Genomic DNA, 16,803 nt, shown 5'->3' on the forward strand with positions numbered 1-16,803 from the left:
CTAGGTGCCAACTGGAACTGGGGTACCACTGAGCCCCCTGACCCACCAGCCTGGGCTCCCTCTCACACTGTACTACAAGCTACAAAGCCCTCCAACCTGCACTTTCACCAGCATACATACAGGTAGGGGGACACCCAGCTGCAGTTACAAGCAGGCTCTCTGACCAGCCCCACACAGCAAGCAGGAAGCTCCCAGGAGCAGCTCCAAGGCAGAGGGCAGGAGCAGCACACAGCAGTAGGGGGAGGGACAGCTGAACTGCCTGGCAGTTGACAGCCTACTGGACAGCTGCTGCACAGGGAACTTAGGAGAGCGGGGAGCTGATAGGGGGCTGCCGATCCACCCTGGTTCCAAGCCCCCGCCAGCTAGCTCTAATGGGCTGTTCTTTCTGCAAGCAGTGGACAAAGCAGGTGGCTGCTGAACAACATTATAAGGGATCCATTGCACAACTTCAAACGAGCATGTTCTCTAATTGATCAGCAACGTAACAATGAGACTGTTAACTGGGACGACTTTAAGGGGAGGAGTTACTGTATACTAAATAGATCAGGTGAGAATCCGCTGTTCATATCCAAAGAGATGATATAAGCAGGCTGCAGATTTTTAAGGGGGGAGCTGCACTTAGCACTTGCTTTACAGCTTGGAATCCCCAGGTGTTTCGTTCTCAGGCTAAAAATCCCTTTAGCCTGTGTCCAGCACTTCCCCCAGTTCAGTCTTTTTTCCTCAGGTGTTTCCAGGAGTTGTCTTGTGAGGAGCAAAGATCCCCAAATGATGTCACTCGCCGCCTTATATAGCTTTTGTATATGGCAGGAACCCTTTGCATCAAAGCTTGGTTCCCAGACCAGTCAGTGGAAAATTACTGACATCCCAAGATGGAGTCTAGAGACATGTGGTCTCATCGCACGTCCTTGTAGAGCAGGGGAGGGCAAACTACAGCACAGGGCCTGGATCTGGACTGCCAGCCGTTTTAATCCAGCCCTTGAGCTCCTGCTGGGGAGCAGGATCAAGGGCCTCTCCATGTGGCTCCTGGAAGCAGTGGTATATCCCCTTCTGGCTCCTACATGTAGGGGCAGCCAGGGGGCTCTGCTCTACACGTTGCCCCTGCCCAAAGCACCACCCCTGCAGTGCCTATTAGCCAGGAACTGCAGCCAATGGGAGCTGTGGGAGTGGTGCCTGCAGACGGGGCAGTGCACAGCGCCGCCTGGCCATCATGCCTCCACGTAGGAGCTGGAGGGGGGACATGCTGCTGCTTCCGGGAGCCGCTTGAAGTAAGCACCGCCTGGAGCCTGCACTCCTGAGCCTCTCCCTGTGCCCCTGCCCCAGCCTGATCCCCCTCCTGCCCTCTGAACCCCTCAGTCCCAGCCTGGAGCACCCTCCTACACCCCAAACTCCTCATCCTGAGCCCCACCCCAGAGCCTGCACCCCCAGCCAGAGCCCTCACTCTCCCTCCTGCCCCCCAACCGCAATTTTGTGAGCATTCATGCCCACCATAAATTTCTATTCCCAGATGTGGCGCTCAGGCCAAAAAGTTTGCCTACCTATGTTGTAGAGTTATAGTAGCCGTGACTCTCAGGCTGTTTGGAGCATTCACTGGATGGCTCACCAGGTGGGAGATAAGCAACTCCTGAGGCCTATTGTTTTTGCCTAATGGCCCATTGCCCTGAATAGGCCCTTTCCCACCCACTCTCTAGATTGAAAACAGCTTGTCTAGTGGGCATTACCCAGGTGTAACTACATTTGAAATACAGTTTAATAGTCAATATTCATAACTGCAGATACAAAAATGATACATGCATACAAATAGGATAATCATATTCAGTAAATCATAAACTTTTCATTTACATCTCACATGACCCATCTTGCATAAAATATAGTTATGTCATAATCATATCTCATAATAATATCACTGTGAAGAATATGGGGTGCAGTGCCACAGAAGGGTCCCAGATCTCGGGCTCCAGCCTAAGACCAAACGTCTACACAGTGATCTTTAGCCCCACAGCCTGAGCGCCCCGAGCCCTAGTGCAGCTGACCCAGGCCAGCTGCAGCCGTGCCACAGGTCTTTTATCCCTGTGGAGATTTACAGTTCGTGTCTAAGCTTCGTTCTTTCTGGCTCACTCATCACAAACAATTAAGATTCTGTCATCAAATATTGAGTTCTAGCAAACACACCAGTATCCTTTTCTGGTTTCTTCATCTGTATTGGCTCTGTAGGTCCAACAGGAGTACAACATACTATATTTTGTTTAAGTACAGTATGTCTCTGGACATACAGGAATCAGATCTGTGGAGTAAGAATGTGCCACTTTTACATTTTCAGTGTTGAACTATACTTACATTTAATTTAAAAATATCTCAAAATGGGAAGGACTTTGACTATATTTGTAAACATTTAATAGTTGTGGCAACTTCTACATTTATTGATATACTCAGGTGAGACAGACCTTCATCCCCACTTTGGCCACTTTATGCAGTGTAGGGGCCCTACAAGTCCCATATCTGGCTGTCCGCCATACAGAAGATAGCCATAAGACTGCTGCCTAAGGACTCCTTTGCAAGTCCTGATCTAGAGGGGTGTTCTGGATCCGTGGCTGGAGAGGTTCTGTGCAGTGCCCGAGCCTGGGAGGGATATGAGGATCAGTAAGAACGGTCACTGCTTTTATTTGTAAGCCAACTGATATGGTCTAGTGTAAATAATTGCTGTGTTTTAATGCAGACTTTTTTTGTCATTGTAGTGAACCATATATAAGGCAACCCCCATCTCAGTATATTTGGAACACTTAAAACAGATCACTTCATGTACAGTGCTGCTCATTAGAAGGCCATTAGAAGACCACTTCCTTAGCCATTATTTTTCTTAATCTCTTGAGTAGTACTTCCAGAGACTTTCACAAATAGCACCACTCTTGCATAACTGTCAACATTGCTTCGCAGGCGAAGAGTGGTTATCTGTGTAGAGTGGAGTCCATGTTAAACCTTGCAATTACCTGCCAAATGAGTATCCATAAGCTTATCTCGTTGTTGGAACTACCTATATCTATCTACTTAGCGCCCCCAAGATCTCTTTAATTTTCTTGCTGCCTGCTATGCACAGAAAGCCACCAGACATGTTAAAGCTCAGAGACAGCCTTTGGGATTGTGGGTTGTAAACAACTTCTGATATCCAAGCACACACACATTCACAGTTTACAAGGTTATTCCTAATGAAATGGTCATAGAAAAAACAGTCAGTGTTGACACTGAACTGTGAAGCTTAATAATAGCAAAGTAACACCCCACTGAGAGAAAAGGGGACAGTAAATACTTCTCAAAGTCCAGAAGAAAATGCTGTCTTGGCTCACATCACAAAGTTCATATATTTCAAAGAAGTACAAAATTTAAACTTAAAATTATGCAGAAATTGATGGCCCCCAGGTTTTCCCCGCAGATTTGGGGCAGTGTTGGGACTTGGCTTAAAAGGAGAAGTTTACCTGGTCTCCTGATGAGTAGTTAAGTGTTGTTGTATCTATTAAAAACAGGATGAAACAGTTAAATAATCAAAAATGTCTACAGGAAAGAAATTAAATAAAGCTTAAATGTATTGGGGGGGAAAAATTACAGTAAAATATTTGAGACTTAAAATTTACTTACAAGTATTTACTTTGTCATTGTAGGTGGTAATAAATTGTGCCATTCCAAAAGGATTGAAGTACAATCAAGCTACGCAGACCTTCCACCAGTGGCGTGATGCTAGACAGGTGTATGGTCTTAACTTTGGCAGTAAAGAAGATGCCAATGTCTTCGCAAGTGCCATGATGCATGCCTTAGAAGTGTTGAATTCACAGGAAACTGGTAAGGCTTTTAAACTTTTTCTTTGACTGCAGATTATTCAGAATATAGAGATTAGATGAAAAATTTAAACTGAAATCTTAATTTCTTGACCTTTCAATGCCAAGTTTTGTGATTCTTAATGCAGACTGGGTTTTTTAGTGGAGAAGATACTATTTCTTTAGTACGGATGGGCCTCCAGACACCTCAGTTGATTGTGTATTTATATGCTTAAACTCTCCTACCAGCTTTGATTATCATTCACGCAATACCATCCTTGAGAGCAGTTCATCTACTACTTGTAGAAATGTGGAAAATAAATTAAATATTAAATCTTAATTTTTCTTTTCTCAAGATGTTTTTGAGGATTTTCCTTTCTAGAGAAAATGTTGTGAATCTTATACAGATTTTTCTTTTTTTGTTTTGTTTATATAATATCTTAATTTATTATTAAAAGGGGAAGTCAAATGAAGAAAATCTAACATCTCTTCCCCAATCCTAGGAGTTTAGCCCCCATTGATTCAGTGCTTTAGTTGGTAAGCTTAATAGGCATATTGTTGTCTTAATTCCAGTTTGTCTCACTTTTAAAGAAGCCACTAGTAACAGAGAATTGACAACATCCTGGCTTCTTGAGCTATATCTGCAAGGTTTTCTGAAGGAATCTTTAGAATTTAAGCCTAACCTAGATTTGCTGTCAAAAACCTTAGTGTAGAGAACAGTTCCTGCCAGATTGTTAAAATTTTTAAGGATGATTTCAAATTTAGAAGAGTTGGAAATAGTATTGAAAAGTATCGGAATTCTTCATTTCATTTGGTTAGATTAACAATTGTATGTAATAAACACAAATAAGCATAAATTATGTAGTAAATTCCAAATTACAGTGAAATGTAAATCTTGGATTTTATTCCAGGTTTATAAACTTGTAAAAGATACTGGAAGTTTGTAGGACACTTAAATGAATCAAAATTACATTGCTTCAATATGTAGTCTTTACACATTTCATAGTTGATCTAATTTTTTTGTGTGAATCCTTAACAAAAATAAAAATAAAGGATAAAATTCTTGCCCAAACCTTCATTGGGGGGAATTTGGATGAGGAGTGAAGATGATATTTAATGTCTTCAGTTACAATGTGACCTTAATTAGCAGTATGCTGGCAGGATGGGAGAATGGAAAAAGCTCTAAATGCAAGAGGGAAAAGTGAAAGAAATATAGCTGGCATGCAAAATTTCCTGGGGCAGTTTTTTTGGTAAGCAAGTAAAATTGCTTCCTCATCATTATGAGAATCAGCAAGTAGATGTTTTGCATGTGATGATAAATTGTCATGATAATTCTGCAAGTAGTAATTTATTTTTCCAGGGTTTTTATATTTTCCCTGCCAGATATTCATGCATGTATAAAATTGTTGTTCCTCGCTACCAAACTGTCCCTTGATTCTGTAGTGAGTCAGAATTTGTTTGTGCCATTAAGGAAAGAGCTCTTATTTCAGTCCAAATATTTTGTTTGTGAAAAGGACAAGGAAATTACAGCAACATGTAAACTGTGCAAACAGTTTGAAATAGAACAGTTTTGGAATGCTTGCCCTTTGTAAGATGTCACTAGTCAGAAAAGTGATTTTTTTTGTCAACAAAAAGTATTACCTGTGTCTTCAAGTGAAACCCACTTACTTATTTAGCCAACCAAAACCATTTCTTTCTACTACTAGCATTTCAAAGTCTATGTTCTGCTTCATACATCAACTAAATTGTTAGAGAAACTTTGGTTATATAGAACTTTTGATGTTCTATATAAGGGAAAGGCCGAGAAGAGTCAGATTACCTTGAGCACAAAAATGAAAAACTTGAATAGTAAATATAATGCTAAAGAGAAGATTGCTTCTTTTATTACACTGTTTCCCTGTATACATGTTCCTTATTTTGTAAATAGTATTCTTTAGCTTCCTACCTTTTGTTCCTTAAGCTTAGTTGAATATAAAGTCAGATTATGACCTATTTAAATATAGGAAAATAAGAAAGCAGGAATAAGTAGTCTAAATTCATTCTGACCTAAATATTTCACTACATTTTAACAGTTAAATAAAAATAGTCAGTTTGCACTTAGCTCTGAATACAGGTAGCATACTTACATACTGCTACTAAAATGTGAATGGTAGCAGCATAATCCTTTAAAACAGCTGCCTTATGAACATGCTACTGTAACTACAGATAGTTTGCTATCAAGGATAAGTTGTTGATACTAGTGATGTAAGTGGAAAAAAACAAAGCTTAATTCTTTGGAGTTTGTCAGGCTAGAACAGGGGTCGGCAACCTTTGGCATGCGGCCCATCAGGTGGGCCTTGAGACATTTTGTTTACTTTGACCTCTGCAGGCATGGCCCCCCACAGCTCTCAGTGGCAGCAGTTAACTTATAAACTGAATATACTTGATGTGAAATCATTTGGGCCTGAACCCAAGCCCATTAACATCAACAGGCTTCAGATCAGGCACTGGGAGAATCACTATGAATTTAATATTATTTTACTTTAACTATAACTGATTTAAAAATTGTTTTAGGCATGGATAACCTAGAGAATATTGGTGTATAGTGAAAATCATGAACAAAAATTATTTGTCTAAGCATAATACTGTTTGCTGTTACATAGCTATTGAACAAAGATCTGCAAATAAAATATGATTCCAGGTTATAAGACTAATACAGCTAAAACTAGACTTCCTGTTTAGAGAAAATGAAGATGAAATAATCATTCTGATTTGACAAGTATCATATTATATATTACATTGAAAATATATTTTTTTTCAGATGTTGAAATAAGTTGAATAAGTTTGTGATCAACTTAACTTGCTCCAGCAGTCCTTCAAATGATCATATATTCTTCCAGTGCTTGCTTATGTCCATTCCATTGTAGGTGTGTGTGCTCACCACATACACTGGTGCCAGAAGTTTTTACCCTCAGTGGTATCTGTAGGGAACCGGCTCTGGCACCCTCTGGAGTGGCGCCCATATGTGCAGTATAAGGATGCCGCCGGCCCCCTTCCTCCCTCAGTTCCTTCTTACGCCAGTGTTGGTGCTGGAACGCTTCCCTTGCTCTAGCAAGTGGTTCCTATTCAGTGGTTTTTTGAACTTTTTTCTTTGTAAATAGTTATGCTTAGTGGATAGTTATCAGTTCTTACTGTTTTCATATACTTTAGTGGTAGGGTGACCTCCCAGCCTGCAACCAGGATCTGTCTCATCCTTTATTTTCCCACCGTTTGTTGCCTTACCTCTCTGCTTGGACCACTGTAACTACGGACCACTGGGTTCTCAATACAGTGGCAGTAAGGTACACCTCTAATTTCTTTCTGTCCCTCCTTCCCACCCCTTTTCCCCCCTCACTGCTCACCCAGGAAGTGCAAGCCCTCCTACTACTGGGGGCCATAGAGCAAGTTCCCATGGAATAAAGAGGGAAAGGGTTTTACTCCTGGTATTTTTTCATTCCGAAGGCCAAAGGGGGCCTGTGCCCCATCTTGGATGTGCGAGACCTTTTTCTTGTTTAAAGTTTCTTACTGTATAATACTGATTTTGGAAGCTGAATGAGAGTTTAAATAAGAATTTATATCTGTAGTGGATATCTGCGATCCTGAGTGCTGCTGTAATTTCCCCCCAGCTCCCTTCTCTCTTTTAAAGTTAGGACAGAGGGGTCATGGAAAAATCATAGCTTGTGGCCTCTGAGTATGAGCAGTGAATGGTCTCTGGCCTTTTTCATATTCAGATAGTGAAATTTCACAATTAGATCTCTGGGTCCATTATTATGAGGTCCAGGCCAGGGAAGCAGTACCCTGTGTGCTCTCTCGAACTTCATCTGTTCCAGAGAGCTCAGATGTAACAACTCTGCAATTAAAGTTTTTATATACCAGATTGTATTTTAGTCATCAGTGTTTTCAGTTATTCCCTTAATTCTGATGATGATCCTTCTCACTCTGTTTTCTATATCATCCAGTTTAAGCTGCATCTCTCTCTCTCTCTCTGTTCCATCAGTGCCATATGACTGTGTCTCACTTGTTTCTCTTAGGCCAGTTTCTGGCACAGTGACATACTCTTTTCACATCAGTAGCTTTCTTCATTACTGCTAGAAGATTGGGCATCAGATCCTTTCATGGCCTTAAACTCGGAGATCTACTCCAAAATATCCACTTTGATAACCATTTGATTTTCTTCAGCAATGGCATTTCTGCCTGGTTTTACTGTCACTTGGAATTTGAGAGGTCTCTTCACACTCTGAGCCAGTAACACTCTTCTTAGTTGAGGTATCTTTTTTTAAAATGTTTGGATTTTTTGTAGAATCCATCTTCAAATCTGTGCTGCTTTTTGGGAAGGTTAATAAGTTTTGAGGGTTGATGGAAGCAGATGAATTTGGTATCCCACTCCGAGCTCAGGCTTCAGGCAGCCGTGTTTTTCTGGACCCCTCTATCTTACGGGTTTGTACTGGCATCTATCACCATAGTATGAGTGCCTGGCATAATATAAGAACCACCGTAGAGTAAAATGGAATCACATTTGTCATAGTTCTGCACTTTTTTCTTTCTTAGCTGTCATTGAACACTTTGTCATTTTCCTTATTATGACATTATGCCACTTTAATAATCACCTCTTCACCAGAATTGAGCTGCCGTAAAGACTGAAATGACATATGCAGTGAGGTTGCATGAGACTCAGCAGTGCTCTCATGCCTTAACAATTACATCCAACACGTCCAGTTTTTCATTTAACCTAAATATTTATAATGGTCCATGTGTGCAGGTTACTTGAATTTGATGGGTCTTGTACTATTTAGTATAAAGTATATCCAGTCACACACAAGTACACTCTTGCTACTTTTTTAGTAGCAGAAGCTCTAGCAGTCTGCTGCACACATACATCCTGAATTAGTCTGTTCTGAACAATTGATTTCTTTTTTAGTTCATACAAGTCTAAATAAAGAGTGCCTGTCTGTATTCTCGAGGGACTCCTGGCAGAACTTTAAAAGTTGAAACAAGAAAAAATAACAAAATATAACTAAAGCACAGCCGTACAATCAACGCAACCGACTATCAACAAACCAAACAACTCAATTAATCTTCCCCTTCTTGCTGCTTCCTAACCACTTCCCCAAAAGCTGGGGGGGCGGGGGGAAGAGAGAGAAAAGAGAGGGTGGAAAGATGAGCTTTTATGGTGTTCCTGTAGGTCATTGGATTTAGACTACTTTGGACAAAGTGAGTAAATTCCAAAGCCATAGAGCTCTCCTAGAGAATGCCCTGCTAGCAGTCCCTTTAGTGGGGCTTCATGTCTAGTATCTCTGCTGCTTTCAGCTGTGATGGCATAACATGGGTAAAGGCATTCCAGTACATAGATGCTCAACCATTTTGACCTCTACAGGTCAAAACCACCTTAAAAATCACACACAAACCTATAGGTAGCCCGTGCAGCACATGAAACATAGATTGAATAGAATCATGGTCAGGTACTCTACTTACCAAGCAGAGTGTTGCATTCTGCCTCTGCTTCGGTTTCTGAATGCTTTCTAAGGTGCAGCTCTGTGTAAATGTCATTATATTTATCTCATCTTGAAGTGACAAGGGCATGGATGATAGTTGCAAAGTCCTAATCTGAAAGGAATGGTTGTAACCCTGTAGCTGTCTGTGAATGTTGCTGCTGCCTGATTTCCTAGTAGCAGCTGAGAGCCCAACCATATTTTTACATCATAAACCTGACCCAACTAAAGGTAGACAACCTCAATTAAAGGGGCAGATATTATTCTTGGCATCTCTAGCTGCTAATCAATATCACTTCAGTCTTGTCAGGATTAAGCCTTGGCTAGCTAGCTCTCATCCAAATAAATATCTTTATTTGGTGTGCCCAAACTCTGAATATGTTTTGGTCCAAGATACACTTTAAATTAGCTGTGGCAAAGGAAAGGGCCCTGGACGTTTGATCATCAGGCAAGGACATTTAACCAGCCTGTTAATTTAATATGAAAACCAGGATGTCTCATCATCCAGCTTGTTTTATGGAGCTCATAGTTAAGTTTCCCTTTTCTCCAGACCAAAAAACAAAAACCTGTTTTGATGTACATATGTGAAAGATATTTATCTGCACTAGTTAACAACAACTTTAAAGTGCAGGGCTTTTCTCTATCCCGTTTTCTGTTACTCGTTACATCATGGAAGTTTTTTCACCTGGACAAATCACTGGCTCAGCAGCTCAAATGTCATCAGCACTTCTATTGCTAGGAAATGTGCTGAAACTGCCCTAAACTTAAATAGCTTTTTATAAAAGCAAATCTCAATCACTTTTCTTTTTTTAAAGTATGTACAAATTTTTAAGAATGTTACACTGGGAATTTTAGTGTTTAGGAGCAGTTTCCTTATTGGGTAGGTTGATCTAATTTTTTGGTCCTTTTGAGTTGTCTACTATATATTAAAATAGTTACAAATGTATTTAACCCAAGATGGAATAGTGAAAGGTGAAACAAATTTGAGAAATCTATATTTAAAAATATTAATCTTCAAGAGGATATATTTTACCTAGATCTATGTGTAACAATATTAAAATCCTTCAGATTCTTCAAACTGAGTAGGAGAATCCTATTTATACCTGTCCAGTTCTGCTGCAAGAATTGCTTACTATGCAGACTAAGAAAATATAGAAGAAAAATAATGAAATTTGACTGCCAGTGTGTAGTTGCAATTGGTTTGCTCATATGTTAGTGAACCTATTCTTGCGTTGTGGAAAACACACTAAAATATTTTCTTTTGGCATGACAGTTACACTTGGCATATTCTTCAGACAAATTGTAGAGTTACTCATAACTTGATGAAGTGATATTACTTAATCATGTTGGTATTTTTCAGAGGTCATCTGGATCATTGTAAATGTTAAAAATGTGACTTTGCCCAAAAAATCTTCAATTTGAAGTTTAACTACTTTTATACTTAATATTTTAGTATTTAATATTATTAATATTAGGAAGCTTTGAAAGATTGAATTAAACAGTGGGTAATCATACATCTAAGAGGGTCAGAAGGCATCAGGATCCTTAATCAGCTACTGTCATAAATATAAAGGGAAGGGTAAACTCCTTTAAAATCCCTCCTGGCCAGAGGAAAAATCCTCTCACCTGTAAAGGGTTAAGAAGCTAGGATAACCTCACTGGCACCTGACCAAAATGACCAATGAGGAGACAAGATACTTTCAAAAGTTGGGGGGGAGGGGAAAAACAAAGGGTCTGTCTCTGTGATGCTTTTGCCGGGGACAGAACAGGAATGGAGTCTTAGAATTTAGTAAGTAATCTAGGTAGATATGCGTTAGATTATGATTTCTTTAAATGCCTGAGAAATTAAACTGTGCTGAATAGAATGGATATTCCTGTCTGTGTCTCTTTTTGTAACTTAAGGTTTTGCCTAGAGGGATTCTCTGTTTTGAATCTAATTACCCTGTAAAGTATTTACCATCCTGATTTTACAGAGGTGATTCTTTTTATTGTTACTTCTTTTTTACTGTTACTTCTATTAAAATTCTTCTTTCCAAGAACTGAATGCTTTTTTTCATTGTTCTTAAGAGCCAAGGGTTTGGGTCTGTGGTCACCTATGTAAATTGGTGAGGATTTTTAGCAAATGTTCCCCAGGAAGTGGGGTGCAAGGGTTGGGAGGATTTTGGGGGGAAAGACTTTTCCAAACAACGCTTTCCTAATAAAATAAACCCAGATAAACATTTGGTGGTGGCAGTGGAAGTCCAAGGGCAAAGGGTAAAATAGTTTGTACCTTGGGGAAGTTTTAACCTAAGCTGGTAAAAGTAAGCGTAGGAGGTTTTCATGCAGGTCCCCACATCTGTACCCTAGAGTTCAGAGTGGGGAAGGAACCTTGACAGCTACAAGATATCTAGCACTGTTATCCAGAGTTCAGTTGAAAGGAATGTCTGATTTTAAGTTAATAATCTTCCAGGAGTGTATTTTTAAATTGGTATTGGTGAGTACAAGAACAATCACCTATAGCAAAGACAATAGTACTTCTTGTGAAGGTTTGCACACTGTAGATGTAAGGAAGGGAAATTGTTTCACACAATAACAGAAGGAAAGTTCCTGATATCTGCTTCCTGAAAAGTTCAATTTGGCAGTCAAAAAGTGAATGAAATGACAGGGTAAATGTTAAAGGAGCGAAGCTATGAGGATAATCATTTGAGAGCCTTCACTTACAATATTCAGTCTTTTAAGAGAATAGCTGTAAATAGGGGAAGGCACAGGTAATTAATGATATGCATACATGTCTTTTGCTTTTTTCCTCTTCAGGGTTGCCCATATAATACTCCTGTTTTAAAAAAAACAGCAGTAATATAGTATGAGGTGTCTAGTATTGACCACAATCTATTCCCCTGCGATAGAGGTCTCAGAAAATATATTATCTGAACTGGGAAGGAACAACAAATGCTATTGTGGAGTATCTATTTTAGGGTCTCAAGAAATGCTAGCCCAAGGGAGTGGTTTAAGAATGAGTATGAGAAGAATAAATTTGTATGTGCGACTTGCATCTAGAGGGGACTTTGAGTTAGTAGTGAAAGGAGATGAGGGCAGAGAGAGAAGATGCTTATAGGATGGTGTCTGTAGTAGTTGCATAGGTTGTTCCATATAGTCGCTTCTATCTCAAAATAATTGTGATTTATGTAGGAATCCTCTGGGTTTGATTGGCATCATTTTTTTTCTAACCATCAGTTTGTTTCTTGTGTTTTTTAAATGAGTATATGGTTTTCTGGATATAAGTTGGTATAAGGACAATTTAAAAGAACCAAACTCCCCTAACAATCTTAGTTAATCCTAGGCATCTCTTACTTAAATTGCAAAAGAGAAAAGAAACAACAAATACACATCAGAAAAGGGAAAAGCTATACTAGTTTCATCTGGAAACTAACAAATAATTTTCAGGTTGAAAGTTAAATCTTTCTCTGAAATTACGTTATTACTACTGCAAAAAGAAAAGGAGTACTTGTGGCACCTTAGAGACTAACACATTTATTTGAGCATAAGCTTTTGTGAGCCACAGCTCACTTCGTCGGATGCATTCTGATGCCTGTTGCCAACTGTGTCCACATATCTATTCAGGGGACACCATCGTAGGGCCTGATCACATCAGCCACACTATCAGAGGCTCGTTCACCTGCACATCTACCAATGTGATATATGCCATCATGTGCCAGCAATGCCCCTCTGCCATGTACATTGGCCAAACTGGACAGTCTCTACGTAAAAGAATAAATGGACACAAATCAGACGTCAAGAATTATAACATTCAAAAACCAGTTGGAGAACGCTTCAATCTCTCTGGTCACTCGATTACAGACCTAAAAGTGGCAATTCTTCAACAAAAAAAACCTTCAAAAACAGACTCCAACGAGAGACTGCTGAATTGGAATTAATTTGCAAACTGGATACAATTAACTTAGGCTTGAATAGAGACTGGGAGTGGATGGGTCATTACACAAAGTAAAACTATTTCCCCATTTTTATTTCCTACCCTCCACCCCCCACTCAGACGTTATTTCCCACCCTCCACCCCGTTCCTCAGACGTTCTTGTCAACTCCTGGATATGGCCCACCTTGATTATGACTACAAATGGTCCGTGTCCGTCCCCGTTTATGCATCTATAAAATGTGTAGGGGCGTGGTGGTGGAAGCTGATCCTGCTGAGTTGCAATAATGGTGGTTTACTTGCATTCTGACAGTTCTCTGGAGGGCATTGTCCTCTCTTCTTGCCAGAATAGTAATGGGATGTGGCAGTATCTGTGTTGTCAGAAATGGGATAATATCTCCATTTTTGCTTGTAAGTTGTTTTTTTCTTCCTCTTGTTTAAATGTAAAATTGATTAAAGGAAAAAAGGAGGATAAATGTATAAGATTGTTAGACTTCATTTTTTAATGTTAGATTCTATAGTAATAGCTGTTGTTAATCTTTTAGTGAAACAGAGTTTCCACAAGCAAATTTAAATACAAAACAACTTGGATCCGTTGGAAAGATTACCTTTTCAGTGTGTCAAAACATTGAACTAAAATATGTATTTTAATAACAGGAACTTTGTAATTAGTCTTTGTCTGACAGTGTATTGCTATTCCTTTATAATCCTATTGTATATAACATCGAAAGAAGTATTACCTTTGACTTTATTTGTATTACAGTTTTGGGGATCATTAAGTGTTTAGCAGGTTTCTGTTTGCCTCTAACTATTAACCAAGTGTTTGTATAGCATCCTAAATTTCAATAATGTATTGCATAAAAGCATTGAGTGAAAGTTTGGGAGTAAGAGTCAGAGAATTTCATTAAAACGCTGCAATTGGCCTAACTTAGAAACCACGGATGTATCTTTCATTTTGAGGATAAGAGAGTTTAATGTATGTAAACTTTGTTAAACTACTTAATTTTAATTCTGTTGATGCTAGGTATTGATCTTTAGTAAAACTAATACAAGTCGCAACTGTCTTAACGCAATTTTTTTTAACAGAGGGCTGCATTTACGATTTTGTGCACAACCTTGGAGACGTTATGCCAACTTTATTTTTAACACATTGTCACATTTCTTAGTACTGTAGGTAAACATGGACAGTGGTCTTTTAGGCAGATAATAGCATTCATATTTAAAAACTCTGATAGAATTAAAGTAAAATACAATAATTTTATCATAGTATTGATACAATTAACTTTGATACTTACGAAGAGAGATTTTTCCTCTACCCCAGCATAGCTTTTGTTTCGGATGTTAGTATAGATAATAGGTCAATCTGTAGTCAAATTTAGGGGTGTTTGGTCCAATTATTCTTTGAGTAATTGTGTTTGTTGGGTTCTTGTTACACTATACCTTTCCAAACCCTTAACTGAAAACCCAGTTGATTTATATATATATATATTTATATTATAGTTGATTTGCTATAAGATATTGTGCACCCCTCGTGTAGAGCAAGTGTGCTATGAGTATAAAAGATGAACACCCATGTCAGTCTCTAAAGAGAGATAGAACAAAGTGATGGCTAAAATAAAACTAGAGATTTGGAGGGTATGGATAAAATGGATGATTATAAAAGCATAGACGTATATGGCTGAAAGGGACCTCGAGAGATCATCAGTCCAGCTCCTCACTGATACAGGACCAAATCTATGTAGATCATCCCTGACAGGTGTTTGTTTAACCTGTTCTTAAAAACCTCTAGTGACAGGAATTCCACAACCTTCTTTGGAAGCTATTCCTATATTCAACTATACTTATAGTTAGAAAGTTTTTTGTAATATCTAACTGTGACAAAGTTCCTGCTCTATCTTGGTGGGTCTTGCGCTTATTGGCGGATTTGCTTGCCTTGGAGCTTCACAGCAGCCCTCAGCTTGGCCGTGTTTCTGAATTCACAGTCCAGTTCGATGACTCCTATGTCTGAGCAGGAGTTGGGAGGATTTAGGGGGAACCAGGGCCCGCCCTCTCCTCCAGGTTCCAGCCCAGGGCCCTGTGCAATGCAGCTGTCTAGAATGCCTCCTGGAAAAGCTGTGCGACAGCTACAACTCCTTGGGCTACTTCCCCATGGCCTCCTCCCAACACCTTTATCCTCAACATAGGACGTTCCTCCTGGTGTCTGATAATGCTTGTACACCTCAGTCCTCCAACAGTCCGCGTTCTCACTCTCAGCTCCTAGTGCCTCTTGCTCCCAGCTCCTCACACGCACACCACAAACTGAAGTGAGCTCCTTTTTTAAAACCCAGGTGCCTTGATTAGCCTGCCTTAATTGATTCTAGCAGCTTCTTGATTGGCTGCAGGTGTTCTAATCAGCCTGTCTTAATTGTCTCCAGAAGGTTCCTGATTGTTCTGGAACCTTCCCTGTTTCCTTATCCAGGGAAAAGGGACCTACTTAGTGTGGGGCTAATATATCTTCTTCTATTACTTTCCTATAGGCATCTGACCCAACCCTGTCACATATCCCTCCCCCCCCCCCCCAAAACACTACGGAGTTGGGCAACTTGGGATGTCAGGCAGTGTACTCGTGACAAGCCATCTGCATTGGCATGGTGGCTTCCAGCCTGGTGTTCTATGGTGAATTGGAAAGGTTGTAGGGACAGGAACCATCTGGTCACCCTTGTGTTCCTGTTTATTTCGCTGCATCTACTGGAGGGGTGCATGGTCGGTCACAAGGGTAAACCGTTGTCCCAGAAGGTAATAACGTAGTGTTTCCATGGCCCATTTCACAGCTAGGCACTCTCTTTCAACCACGGCCTACTTCTGCTCTCTCGGGAGGAGTTTCCTGCTGAGGTAGAGGATTGGGTGTTCTTCATCTCCGACCATCTGCAATAGGACAGCTCCCAATCCTACTTCAGATGCATCTGTTTGTAAAATGAATTCTTTGTTGAAGTCTGGGGCTATAAGCACGGGGTTACTGCAAAGGGCTGTCTGTAGATCCATGAATGCTTTCTCTGCGGCATCTGTCCACTTCACCATGTCTGGACCCCGGGGTCTGTCAGGGGACTCGCTCTGGTAGCAAAATGGGGAAGAAATCATCGGTAGTACCCCACCACACCCAGGAATGCCCGGAATTGCTTTTTCCGATTCGGCCAGGGCCAATTTTGGATAGCCTCTAGTTTGTTTAGTTGGGGCTTGACCATGCCCCTTCCTACAATGTAGCCAAGGTATTTAGCCTCCGCTAGCCCAATCGCACACTTGGCTGGGTTGGCTGTGAGGCCAGCCTGTCTTAGCGTGTCCAGAACCGCTTCCACCTTTCCTAAGTGGGTTTCCCAGTCGGGGGTGTGAATAATCACATCATCCAGGTATGCTGCTGCATAACTGGTATGGGGCCATAGGAGCTTGTCCATAAGATGCTGGAAGGTGGCAGGTGCCCCATGCAGTCCAAAAAGAACAGTATATTGAAACAGACCCTCTGGTGTAGAGAATGCCGCATCTTTCGAATCTTTGGCATGGGGAGTCTGCCAGTATCCCTTTGTTAAATTAAGGGGGGTCAAAAATTGGGCAT

At 40.3% G+C, this 16,803-nt stretch overlaps 1 protein-coding gene across 18 annotated transcripts in view; it reads left to right on the forward strand.

Annotated features, from left to right (window-relative positions):
• The window catches only part of ENAH (ENAH actin regulator), a 144,754-nt gene that overhangs the window by 57,822 nt on the left and 70,129 nt on the right, over positions 1-16,803 (forward strand). For all 18 annotated transcript variants that reach the window (XM_073338722.1, XM_073338726.1, XM_073338724.1 and 15 more), the window contains exon 3: positions 3,651-3,828. In XM_073338722.1, the coding sequence (XP_073194823.1) occupies positions 3,651-3,828 (178 nt within the window). The remainder of the gene's footprint in view (positions 1-3,650; positions 3,829-16,803) is intronic.

This window comes from Lepidochelys kempii, chromosome 3 (genome assembly GCF_965140265.1).
Source record: "Lepidochelys kempii isolate rLepKem1 chromosome 3, rLepKem1.hap2, whole genome shotgun sequence".
NCBI classification, from domain to species: Eukaryota; Metazoa; Chordata; order Testudines; family Cheloniidae; genus Lepidochelys; species Lepidochelys kempii.